The sequence below is a fragment of the Ambystoma mexicanum genome, chromosome 7q (assembly GCF_040938575.1).
Source record: "Ambystoma mexicanum isolate Mex_15411 chromosome 7q, UKY_AmexF1_1, whole genome shotgun sequence".
Lineage (NCBI taxonomy): Eukaryota > Metazoa > Chordata > Amphibia > Caudata > Ambystomatidae > Ambystoma > Ambystoma mexicanum.
The window spans coordinates 516,127,837-516,141,761 of NC_090941.1; the positions used below are offsets into that span (position 1 = coordinate 516,127,837).

The following is a 13,925-nucleotide window of genomic DNA, read 5'->3' on the forward strand; positions in this document are numbered from 1 at the left end:
ACTAGGACATCTCTTGGCCTTGCTCCAGGGTCTTGTCTTTTGGGTCCCACTCTGTGGATCCGTTCTATTCCCACTTCCTCTGGTGCCATCTCCAACAGGAGGCTTCCAAAGCATTGTTGCATGTTTTCTCTCAGGTCCGCATCTGCCGTTTTTTCGCTCAAACCTTTCACCTGTATGTTTGATCTGCGTGAGAGCTTTTCAAGATCTTCTGCCTGCAGTTCAAGGTTGTGAGTGGCTCTCACCACTTGTTCAAGGGGTTTGCTATTCTGACTCACTTCTTCAGCAGTTTCCGAGAGGCCTCTTTCTGTCGTGTCCACTCTGGAGCCCGAGCATTGATTTCTTTCCTCACCTCTTGTAAGGAATTCTGGAGATCCCTCCATCTTGGAAAACTGTATTTGAAAGGAGTTTACCATTCTGTCCTGCAGTCCTCTAAGGCACTCCTGTAGGTCTTCCTTGTTCAGCGCCATGGTAGCTGGTTCGGCTTCCTTATGTCCTATTTTTGGGGGTTCCCTGAGGTCTCTGTCGGTGTGGCTTCCGCTATCTGCCACCAGCACTTCTTTTGGGTCTGCTGACCCTTTGCTTTTGGTTGGGGCAGTTTTCCTTCTGGTTCCTGACATCAGTGAGGTATTCCATATTGCCCTCAGTTGCCCTCTTCTTATTGTTAGTATGGAACTCCTTTTGTTGGAGGATTAGTCTTATTCTATTCTTGAGTGTTCGCCCTTCCAGGGGAGGCCGTCGGACATCCGAGTGGTTTGTAGCGCAAATTAGGGAGGTTTCCTGTCCTATGTTTGCTCAAGATAATTGTAGAGATTCTGCTCCTCTATACTTCTCCAAGGGTTCTCTTAATGTTTTGCCAGGTTGTGCAGTGGAAGCGCCCCCCTCTCCTTTCTTTCGTAGCCTCTGATCCCCTACAGAGTGTCTGAGTCAGGGGGCGCTTAGTGGTACTGTAACTGTTGGTGCTGTTGGCTGCAGGGTTTGGCATCTGTTTTTCGGTGTCATGGTATTCCCCTCTGCGTTGGGCCTGCCTTCTTTAAGATGCAGCACTGTATCCCCGGGCTAGTGTTGTCTGCCTCATGTGTTGCTACTATGCTACTGCAAGTTTTGCCTTCTCTATGCGTGTTTACTTGCCCCTTTCAGCTTTCTCTCCCTCCCAGCACGTATACCGGGATGGGGTTGGGGGTTGTCCCTGGCAAAGTTGTCAGCACTAAATATGTAAATATGTAAGCATTCGTTTAACTATATGTATATATGTACACTCCACGCAATGCTATGCCTCTTTTTTTTGTTCTTTGCTCATGTGTGCCTTATCCTGCAACTAAGTTTTTATGTAATCCTATCTTCCTGCCCTCTGTTGCGCCCTGTAACCTCTGGGTTTTGCGTGCCATACTAAATAAATAAACAAACAAACGGTAAGGCAGGTTCCCCTCTTGATATCTGAGCGTGTTTAGAGTGCCCTCTGTTACCGGGCCAGCTACTTTGTGTTATCTCACCTCAGTTTCGTGCAGTTCAAGGTTGTTGGTTTCTGTGTGGGGCCGGAGGGGGCGGTTTTCCGCCTCTGTGTGTTTACAAGGCCCCCCACTGCCTTTGCCCACTCACCGCGCATCCTTTGGGGGCAGTTCCTTTCACCAGCCTCCTCGTTTCGTTCCGATGGTACGGAGTGTTCTCCCTCCCTCTTGGCATGTTCCCAGCTCCAGAGGTGCCCTCTCTGGTCTGATTGGCGACTGTGCACCAGGGAGGCCTGTCTCCTATATTTCTTTTGCTGGCGCCTGTGTGGGTAGGCCTTTGCAGCGTACCACTGCTATGAGCGTTCTCTCTCTCTTTCTGCGGTTTCTTTTCTCCGCAGCTCTGGAAGTGCCCCCTCTGGTCCGGTCAGAGCTGCGCACCAGAGGAGCTGGTCTTCTTTGTTTCTCTGCTGGATACTTATGTGAGCGGGGCTTTGTAGTTTATGGATGCCTCCGTCCCTCCATGCTTTCAGCTCTATTGGTGTGTGTGGGCTCAGCGGGCGGACCGCTCTGCTCTCTCTCCACTTTGCGGTCCACGTCATGGTCAGTTCCCTCTATTCCGGGCTCCAGGGTATACTGGGATCAGGGAGGGGCAGTCCGGTTTTCAACCCGCGGTTGGCTCACTTCTAGGGTTTATATCAGGATATCGGGTGCTTTCCGCCGCTACGCATCGGTCCGCGTAGTCGCTGCACACTCCCGGTGGTTATCATTCTGAATTTGCAGTGTGTCCCATGCGGTGCACGCAGGAATACTTCTAAACTTGACAGCCCGGAGGATTGCTGTGGTAGACCCAGGCGGAGGACTCAAAAGTACGTCTTCACACACTGGCAGCCATCTTAGATTCTCACACTGTGCTAAATTTAATGGTTCCTGAATCACGTTTTGGGATCTCCCCAACTCAAGTAAATTATTTCCATTAATGCAGTGTTCAAGAAGAAATGAATGGAGTTTAATTACCTACTTTCTTTGCCTCGACTCAAAAATACATGTTAATAGCTGAAAGAATAAGGATGTTTCCCAGAGTTGGTTTTGATGGTCCATTCCAAGATTAAATATCCAATTACAGAGCAAGTCAGTGAGTGGTTTGTACAAATTAAATGTTTAATCGTTGTTAAATAAAGTAGTGGCATTTCTCTATTTACATTATGTACACTTTGTAGGACAGTACTGCTAGTGAGCCATGCTTGTTATATTGTACATATAAATAGGGTACAAAGATTTCCGATGATGTATTGTAGCAATAACAGTAGAGCATGCATAGAAAAGCCATAGTACAAAAGATTAAAAGTCGTTGGCAGTACACAACCAGTTAAAGCAAACAATGAGGCACTGTCAAGGGGATTTTGCATCGTTTTCATTCTGATGAAGAATTGACTGTCAAAACAACGATTACAAAGCTTCAAATTGACATATATACATGTACAAAAAATACCAGACGCTGCAATCTATGCATAAAGATGCAACCATCGATTTTCATATTTATGTTAAGTATTTCCTATGTTTTTTGTTCAAATTCTGTACACCGACTTGAACACTTCGGCTAACAGTGTTCAAGTTGCTTGACAACCTACAGGACGACAGCCCTATCCAATATTAAAATACATAAAAATGTAGCATTAAAGTGCACAGTGTGTGACATAGCGAATTATACTCTAGCTGCCAAATATTCCGGTGTCTAACTACATATTCATAGATCGATTGCAGCACAGATGTGCTTGCCTTTGAGAAAGATGCCACATTTAATACACTTAAGCCCACTTGGCAGAGTAGCATATTGTGAGAGTGTGGTGTGACGAACCAGAAGATCTTGTCCCTGTAACAAGGCGAAACATCACTCCCATACCAAAACCCAGGAAACTAATAAAAGTCCCCTCAACAACTTGTGAAGAAATGGGGCAAATACCCTATGGTTATATGTACCTCTGAAAAGCAAACCCTGTACTTGTAGACTATAGTAACACTGAGACGAGGAGGCTACGCCCGGATGAAAGAAGAGCTGGATATCAAAGACAGGACTTTAGTCCCATGTTTATGACGATTAAGAATACTAACATAAAAAAGACAAGGACGGAGTACAGGTGTTCGTGGTTGGAGATGGAGCAGAGGACTGGAGGTGAGGAGAACCTTGATGAATACTACAGTAGCAGCAGGAGAGTAAAAAGTTTATTGGGCCGTACAGCGCAAGTAAACCTTCAAAACGCTAACCCAGAAAGGCACCGTGGGATAAGGAGGAGGAGCCTGGAGAGGTACGGCTTCTCCAACCACGGTCGGAACGTTACCGACATGAATAAGGGTTATAAGCAACAGCCCCACATTGGATCGACAGACCGACATCAGTGCGAGGAGCATCTGCGGGAACTAACGGGGAGCCGGTGACAGCAGAGGGTAGAGGCGCCATACTCGGGGCACTGGTAAGGGATGAAAAGACTAAGAGAAATGGTGGCGGGTTCCCCTACTGGTGCAGACGACTCCGGGAAAGTCCCTGGGAGCCCAGGTAAGAAGCACTGGTAAGCAGGGAGAAAGCCACGGAAGTGAAGACATTGGTAGATACCAGTTATTATAAAAGTGGTTGACTAACAGGAAAAACACCACATGATGGGTCTCTGGAGAGAAGGAGACCTTGTTAGGAGAAAACAACTGTCCGGGCCCACCCCTCTTCCTTGTCTTCCAGGAAACCTGGGGAACCAACACAGGGATTTGGGAGAAAGTAAATCAAAGACTACCCAGACCCAAGGAAATCTCAAACAATTGTTCATGTAGAACAGGGCTGTGGGAGCAAACTACACAAAGAGGAGGGCATAAGTATAACAGGTTTAGACTGGGGGTGATAAAGAGAAACTTCCATAGACACCAGTGGAAATAAAAGCGAACACCAAATGGAAGTAAAGACCAAGGATGAGGATTGTCCCCATATTAATAAGAACCCATAATACGAGGGAGGAATTATACTCCCTAAGGAGTGGACGAAATAGGAGAAGAATCTATTGCGATTTACAATAAAAGGGCACAGGAAAGACCAGAGATTTGGATTGTTCCCTTGGCATTACAGAAGGGTGGCGGCACTTTGATTTACATTGGAAGTAGTTGGACAACCAAAATCGTAGAAGGAAAGCAAGGCTGTAAGAAAGCAGCCAACCATACTTTATTTTTCCCGATAATAGTTTGTGATATTTGAGTGTGAGGGTTACAATAGGTTTTGGACATGGGAGTGAAGACATTTATTTTGACATCCTGACGACTGTCACATTAAGTAGTTTTGCTGGGGCAGGGGAAACCCCTCAGAGTTAGGGATAGTGAGGTGTTTCCCCCACCCCCGTTATTGTTTAAATAAAAGCATTGTGGACCAATCCAAACTGTGCCTGTCTCCTTACTCGGGTCCTCACAGTGGCCTGGTGGTGGTATGGAAAAAGTGCATGGTGGCCAAGACATCCTTTTACGCCTGCTCTCCATTGCTAAACGTCTGCTGTTCCGGCAAATGTTTTTCGAGAGGAGGTTCTTCTTACTTGAAGTACTTCTTATGTCACGTCTAGGCTATAGGGAAATGGCTACAGGTGATATGTGCTGCAAAGGCAATGCGGCGCTTTAAGCAGTGTTTGCACGCACACATATGTCCAGAAAACAAGGAGATTCAAAATAGTGAGGTAAAAAAAAAAAGAATGCATGAATAAAGAATTTAAAATATCAATGTATATGATGGAGGGGAGGTAGGAGGAAAGGGTATGGGAGAGAGGCGAAGCGGTGCTACATGAGAAGTGATCTTGCAGTGCCATCTGATCCCTTAAGATTGGCTTTTTTAAGTTAAATGCTGTTCTCTCACTCGGTCCATATACTTTTAGTTGTGTGATGTATTTGACAAGAGGTCGGTATTTAGCTGCTATTTCCGGCTGATAATGTAGTGCTCTAGTTTGTGCTCGAGGTATTTTGAAAGGGAAACTTGACACAGACGCACACAAACTTGTGAACCTTCTCTCCTGTTGCCATCTTGCGAGTCTATTTCTGCAACCCTCTCGTTTGCGATTCCTCTCTTCTCAAACCACCAAATCGTGTAACCAAAGCTTCATGGTCTCAAACCCTTGCAGCCTAACTTGCAAGACTACCAACTCTGCTCTTACGACTATCCTTCCTACTACATACGGTTACCCCTGGCATTCTCCATTTATTATGGCATTGCTCACACAGGGTGGCAGTAATTGCCATGAATGGGAAGCGTGTAATGCAGTGGGTGTAAGCAGCGCACTGCAAACTACACAGTACAACTTAACACAAAAAAAGGCCTTAATTATCAAGCCTGCCCCTCATTGTATTACATGACGCTGGTTGTATTAAATGAAAAAATGCACTGTGCTGTGTATTCAACTTCAAATAAATGTTATTTTAAAGTCTTGCAAACTTCAGAAAAATGGTACACGATTGCAAGGTTCTTGCAAAAATCTTCCAGCAGTTTCTAAAGCATGTTTTCAATACATTTAGAATAAATGACACGTTTAGTGCTCTTTCCAAGGATATAAGGGAGCAGCGAAAACCAGCATTTGTTATAGTATGCATTGATTCCAGTATTTCAGTCAATTATTAACCACTCACGGGGGAGGTGCCAGCCAATTAGCTAGCCACAAAGCTGGCCTTTATTATGCAGTGTTAGCCCGAGTTGCATGACAGCGGCTAGCTGCAGACCCTACCACTGTGATTTTTTTCAACTGCATGTCCATGCAGGTAACCCCATGGAGCTCCTAAAATTACAAACTCATCTGCCTCCTTCCCCTCTGTGTGCCAATTGCCTTGTGCCGCATGGTCTTGGAGCCACCTCACTGCCACCACCTGAGCCCTTGGTGCCCTGCCCAGTCCTCCGCCAGCCATTGGGGAAACAGAAAAGAGACTCTTCCACTAGCTCCCTTTACTATTTGTGCTATTAAACAGTTTTTATTTCCATTAGGTTATGGGGTGAGAGGAAAGTGTGCACCCAGGGAAGGGCTATCCCAGGGAAGGGCTATCTTACTGCCCACTGATAGCTAGTAAATTTACCTCTCACTTTCAAGAAAAAGAAACCTCTCAGGATAAGCTTCCACTGCAGAGATGTGCTTTCGTCTCAATTTGAAAATTGGGCCTGCTGGTTAATGCAGCTATTAGTTGAATGGAGTGGCAGACAGGACCCTCAACATGCTTTTCACTTTTTGAAGCTGGCTCCTAATCAGTCCAATGATGTCGCTCAGACCAGGACCTGTCGTCCTTAAATGCCATGTCTCTACTTTCTTCCCCTACTCCGAGGAGCCTAACGACAGTCCTGTCGGCAACACAATGTAATCAGTTTGACATTGCAGCATTTTAGCACCTCTGAGGGACGCCCAGGCAGATTCCAGTCAGTGGCTGTGCATGGTTCGAAGTAAAAATGATGACTCATTTCGACAAATTGTTGGGAAAAAAACGTATTAACCCATGCCCCTTACACTTTCCTCGCCCTTCCCTTTAGCTGAACCTTCTCTGCGTATTTCTAATATTCATATATTTTACATTTTTGTTCTTACTCCCTTGAAATAATTATTTGCCTGACATTTGTGCATACTTGAAGTAATGTTAATCATGGCACTACACGTGCACTGAGCTGATGTGCTGCCCAGTGCCCACTGCACCCCTACTACTCTGGATTGTTGATGCTTTGGTTTATTGAACAAGACCCAGCAATAACTAAAAAAGAGGAGTATATGCAAGCTAACCTCCACTTCCTATTAAATAATTAGGCTTTATACAAGAAAAGATCAGGGAAGACAAAGGCATTTGCAATTCGAATCATGCGCTCCATAAATTATAGTGCTCAAGTCAATGAGTAAGGCCTCTGCTAAGCTACCTTCAATGCTTTACAAATATTTAATAGCAAACCTTTGGGCTGCCCGAGAACTACTTTCGTAGTGGATGGAATTTCCTTCTACCTGGTTGGACTATTTTGTTCCACTGCGCATATCACTGCTGAACACATCAAGGCAATCCGCAAAATCAAAGTTTGAGATTTCATGTAAATCGGTCTTGTCAGCATTGTTTTGGTGGACAATGGATAGGTTTTGCATAGAAAAATATATATTTGTCATTGAGAAGCATCATGTTCATATAACATTTTCAAGTTTTCTTATTTAAAAGCTAAAGGGCAATTATCTCTGGATATATACATAAAATGACCATGCTTAAAACTGTTAAGAAATTAAACCTACAGATGAAAATAAAGGCTAGCGGAATGTGAGAACAAGTGTAAGGAATGCACCTGCATGAATTACAAAAGCACATAAACTTAAAAAAAATAACTATTGACACTTCAGACACTATTCCTATTAATAAATCGCCTATTTTTTTGCATCATGTTTTCTCCCAAAAAAAGTAAGAGTACTGAAGCCTAGAAACAGAACTATACATTCTAGTTTTGAAAGCAAGATATTTAAAATTTCAAAGAAACATATGCAACTACGAGAAAGCAGTAATTCAATGAAGCCCCCTAATTTACAATTTGCATCCAAAAGGATGAAAAACATCTAATAAATAATACTTAAATATTTTATCTATCAATTCTCCAATAAGTACTGGTGAAAAACATCCAAGCTTCATTTTCCAAAAGTATAAAACAATTGTGTTATTTTTCACTACTGAACTCAGAATATCAAGTGGCTAGCTCAATGAACAGAAAGTCCCTAACTCCCTTTTTATCTAGTACATAGTTCCTTTACCAAAGGTGAAGTTCTAAAAGACTGACTGAAATACATGGATAGAGTTGAATTCAAAGAAACACTAAATATGGCTTTTGTTCTTGAGATCTGCCACCGGTGTGCAATCATCAGCGCACTACTCGTTTTAAAATGACAAAACACATGGCTAATCTTGGTATCATACTGCACAGTGCCCCCTAGTTTTTAAAAGAGGCACCGAGGTGCACACAGGGCGTAAACATAGATCATTGATGGCTTTCTTCAGAGGTTAGGAGTACGTAGTTCTTATTTGGCAGTTTGTAAAACAAAAAAAAAAAGGGTCTCCGCCTTAAACGATGCAAGTACTTCTCCCCTGGAGATCATGGTATGAACATATGGGGTCCCATTCGCAAATGGACCTCTTGCTTGGCTACCCACACAAGCTTTTTCCAATTTTAGTGTGTGTTGTGCATTTTTGATGACAGTGTTTGAAAGCATGAAGTTTGGCAGGTTCTAATCGGTGTACAAATGAACAGGATTCCAACAGTATGGTAATTCTTATTACTATACATTTCATTAAAAAAATAATTATGAATAACTGATGTCATCTTTCTGGGAGTAGGCTCGGACCACTGCCTTTGTGCAGAATGGGTCAAATTTGTTTTGTACACTTATACAAGGTTCCATAGTCTTCACAGATAGAAGTTTCTCTACTTGTTTAAATATTTCGTTTTCAATAAAATAAAATCCTTTCACTTTTGTGCGTTGGAAGAGATGCTTTCAATGTTTGTTTTCACCACACCCGAGAATCACATCCTAATTACTCAATGGTCCACACATTGCGACGCTTTACAACTGAAAAGACGAAATCGGAACTTTCAAATGGGAAGTCTAGTTGACCGATAGGTAGTGCACCTTCTTTATCTGCTCAACACTTTGTAAGTCAAGCTCACAGGAACACCTGTGGATGTTGTAAATATGGACTGCAATGTATCTCCTTGGTTTCCAGAAGTAGCGCGGTCAGCTCCAAAGATGATGATCTTCTCCGAACCTTAGTCATTCTCGCTCGAAGGATCTTGCATTTTGTTGTCCATCAGTCAATCTACAGACGGTTCCTGGCTGTCTTGATGGGACAGGCGAAAGTGGCAGAAAGTTGCAATTTCATATAAACAGAGCCTGCTTCGTTACTGTTTCGTCGAGCAGTGCGTGAACGGTTATGCTCACTTTGACTAAGCCCTTTTCTTCTAGGATGTGATGCGGCAGACAGAGTTTCTCCTGCAGGGAGGACACAAAAAATCAATTACTGCCACAGTGGTAGGTCGTTGCGGTTAAGGAGGACTATGGCTGTCTCAAGATACCTATTATTCTGCCAACAAGACTTGTTTCAAACTTATTTTCTTTATTCACATGAAGCTTGCGAAGGCATGAAAAAAGCAATCTATTATTGCTAGAAGCATGGTATTGTTCAAAAAAATCTAAAATAAGGCATGCAAGAAGATCTAAAGTATTAAATATTGCAACAAAAATATCTACACACAATAGGATCCTAAATACTGCATCTGCTCCCCCAACAAGCTGTATGTATATCCCCTTTTCCCATACGCTTAGTTGTGGAGTTACCAATATGCCGTAGCAGACACCCGTCGACCACCCATTTACTTCCTTGAACTCTTGTTTTTTGTTTTTAAGATTTGTGCCCGTGTACTAGAACTTTTCATTGCACTATTTCCTGCTTTAGATCCTTTTGTTCAGATGATATATCGGACAACCATTAACGCATTGACATATGAACAGTACAGAAGTGGCTTTTCTTACGTTGAGGCCAGCCAGATGCTCTCGTGAAATGAGATGTGCCGCATACAAAAAGATTTCAACAGCAATCAGTTTTTAGTGGGGATTCAGCCAACCCCCTACTCGTACAGGCATTATTAGCATTACTAGTAAAGTACATCTCTTTGCCTACATTCTTTATCCAATGGTTAGTCCTAACGATACCATTATATGTATTCGGGCACATTCAGGTATATCAAGGATGACGCTGTGGATCGATCACCAACCAATAATACTTACCTGTTTTTCTGTACTTTATCTCTGGCCTGTACATGCATGTTATTATATGACGCATAATATCTTAGCATAGGAAGGCACTGCTTCAAATTTGCAGCTTTTGGACACTATCCCTATAACATTAGCGATTTCTGTCATGGTTAGCCATATTTGACCTACAGGACAGGGAATAGCCACTTAGTACATTTATTTTTTCATAAATACCAATAAATGTTCATTTTTAGTTTCTAAAACCTTTTTTATTTGCATAATAAATTCATAAACAATACTAAAACATTTCAATAATCCAATATTTATAAATTCCACTCATACTTGTTTCACTCCTACCATTCATACTATGTTTTGCTTTTTTTATAGTAAATTACTGACATATATAGATTTATTGGCCTCATAAATAAAAGACGTCTAACTCGGTTTGAACAATTCTACAAAAAGTCCTCCATCTATTGTTCTGATGGTTCCGTCTGTGTGTTCTCATCACACCGACATTCATCAGAAACTAAAAATGAACATTTATTGGTATTTATGAAAAAATAAATGTACTAAGTGGCTATTCCCTGTCCTGTAGGTCCAATCCCCTTTGTTCTCAGTATATGACGCCTGAAGGACCTGAGACTTTAATCAGGCACCCCTTTTTTGATAATAAAAATGGTTAGCCATATTTCAAGGGTTTGTATATGGTTTGCACACTTCCATGAACTTCCCATTGTAAAGCACTTAAACTCCTTAGAAGAATGGTTTGAATCAGATTTGAGGCTGAGTGGTGCAAGGAATGTGGGTGGGGGGGATCTATAGGTGAAAGGAAAGATGGAGAGCTCAGGAAGCGCAAAGAATAGTGGGAACTACCTAATGATGTATGTCTTGAGGCAGCAAGCACATACTAAAAGAACTATTCAATTTACCAACAGCAATTAAGTACTTTGAATTGTAAGGCATGTTGATGGAAGAGTGGAAAACCTGTACAGCAATCCTCTTAATACATTACTCAGACATTACTCAGAATAAACAAATGGCTGGATAGAAAGGAAGATGAGAGGTATGTGGGGAGCAGGAAGGGGCACATCAGGGAGGGGGTGCCAACTGGGGAATGGAAAAACAGATGGAGGATGGGGTAGGGGATGGGTGGAATGGCATGGATTCTGAGGGTGTCCCCTCCCACCCCCAGAGAACCAGTGGGGAACAGGGAGGCGGGGGCATTCAGTAAAATTCAATCACCTTTGCAGAGAGTGATAGACCCACGCAATGAGGCGTGCAAAATAGATGCATATACAAAATGGACCATAGGACTGAACTTATCAATAGCATTGATATAAATCAAAAGGGATACGGTGTGCACAGGACAGCTCTGTTTTCCTAAAGAAACCAAACAAGGCACAACGAAAAGGGAAAAGTGAGAACAAATTAATTACCTCTGGGTGATGTTTTATCTGATGAATTAGCGCCCTCCACCCCCAGTTTCCTCGTCTTAGATCTACCCACTCCAGTGCCAGCCGTTTTCTGTAACATTTTCAGCCACCGGAGGGTCGGGCAGTGGTATCGGAGCAAGTATATATGGATCCGCCGTAGCCCAAGATGTCCGTTCCTCCTTTTTCCCCTCAGCAGCGAAGGGCCCAATGACCAGTGGGAGGTATTCAAGCTATACTGGAAGAGGTGCGGGCTAGGGAGGGCAATGAGGAATATGAGAGAGGAAGGAATAATCCATCAGAAAGAACATTCCAGAGAGGGAAGTAATTTGCCCCTCCAACAGATTCCATCCTCCCAGAGAGTCCTCATTTTAGATAGAGTGCTTTAACAGTATAGAAATCTGGAGGAGGGAGAAGAGTGGGAAACCGTCATCTACACCAGAAAACTTTGGAGGACCACTCCCCAAATCACAAAGTGCCTTGACCTGACAGGGAATCCAGACAGTAATGCTTGGCGATCATGTGTAGTGAAGTCCATGCTGCCCGAACACAGGGATACCCCACATCCCCACCCTGCCTGTAAAGCAGAGGTGGCTGCCCACCGCGCCAGAGCCTATGAAGCGCATTCTTCCCAGCCAGATTAACATTCAGAAAAACATAGGACAATCCATCTGGACACGGCCCATTTAGTAACAGCCCAGCCTGCACTGGCACCAGTGTAACTCACAAAGAGCTGGTCATTCTTTGTGATGTAATTCTAATTGTTTATTTGTACAGCGCTTGTACACAAGTGAAGTGCTTCAAAACGCTTCAAGGCAGGAAGGGAGCAAGGAGTCTCTATCTGAGACCCACTATAGCCAAGAGCCGTCACATGGATAATTTATTAATTCATGTATCAGTACTTACATAATACAGTAAAAAAACATTTAAAACACAATATTGAATAGAATTCACTTAGAAGAAAGACGACGAATATGTGCATCAAGACCCCCGCCCCCCACCCCCGAATAGATAGGCATATCTAATGAAGAAAAAAAAAAAAAAGCACAGTAATTGAAATGTCCTCCTAATCAACACAAGGAAAATGTATGATATTGCAAGGTAGGGTGACCCATATGATATGCTCACTTGCATTTCCAAACTGCAACTACCAAAATATCCCACATTCTTGGCAATGTTAGCATCATTGTCTCCCAAGAGGACGGCCATGGCCTCTTCGGAAGACCATTTGCCTTCAGCTCTTAAGTTTGAACGTAACTTTTGGTTCCTCAATTGTTTCTAAGAAGAACAAATTAGCACAAAAACAGTGTTCTAAATCATCCGCAGATAGCAGCTGCACAGACTCGTATTGCTCACCTTCCTTACATTTTTGACATGATTAAGAGCCACCTTCTAACAGCAGGTCAAGGAAAACCGTTATCATCCTGGGGCCTGCTAAGCAGCCAGATGCATGGTTGCATGCGTCTGTCCATGCAAGAATATCCAGTTTGCAAAAAACATCCATGTTCACACGTTTTGCGCCCTCCAATGGTTTCCTTTTAAATCACTTAATTTAATTGCCTTACGTGTCTGGGCGTAGCAGGTGCGAAAGGTCAAAGGTGCTCCTGAAGAGATTTAAGGAAAAGGGTGGAAACAGAAAGTGACAAATGTACTTTCCGCCCTTGATCGATTAAATGGATTTTTGCGGTGAAAAATCTCTTAGCAGAGTTTCTGGCAGGAGGATTTTAGGCTCTTACAAATATTGAACTGTATGCTAAATGGTTTCTTAGGGCAGAATTTGGAAAGCTCTTCGGGTGTTGCAAAAGCTGCTTTCAAAAGAATCTCTCATTTACTCCTAAACTGCTCGCATCCAGCCAATGGAAACTTTCCTCCTACTTAGAGGGAGGAGGCGTGGGAAAAACACAAGAAGATGGATCTTCTGAGAGAGATGAAATTCGAGCACAAACCGCCATAAGGAAGGTTTTTAGTTACAAGGAGACAAGGACCTTAGAAGTCAGTAGGGGAAGAGAAGAACAGAGGATAAGGAACATAACATCCTATAGCCTTTCAGCTGCAGACAAAGGCTTTCAGGTAAACTGGAGAATAATTGTAAGTCACCAGATCGATCAGAAGAGCAGTTGGGATAATATGTAACAATTGTGTGTTTTCCCACAGATCTGAGCAAGTCGTCCAAAACCAATTTCAAGGTTTCTGAGGGCGGCAAGAAGTACCTGGTGTATTTTTTTATCCACTCCCCCTACAACCGCCCCCCGGGTTGTTAACACTGCAATTTTTACGTTTGATGATTGCAG

At 43.0% G+C, this 13,925-nt stretch overlaps 1 protein-coding gene across 2 annotated transcripts in view; it reads right to left on the reverse strand.

Annotated features, from left to right (window-relative positions):
• Positions 1-2,582: 2,582 nt before the first annotated feature.
• LRCH1 (leucine rich repeats and calponin homology domain containing 1) overlaps positions 2,583-13,925 on the reverse strand; it is a 1,427,405-nt gene continuing 1,416,062 nt past the window's right edge. For both annotated transcript variants that reach the window (XM_069640111.1, XM_069640112.1), the window contains one exon: positions 2,583-9,439. In XM_069640111.1, the coding sequence (XP_069496212.1) occupies positions 9,326-9,439 (114 nt within the window). In that variant the 3' untranslated portion in view covers positions 2,583-9,325. The remainder of the gene's footprint in view (positions 9,440-13,925) is intronic.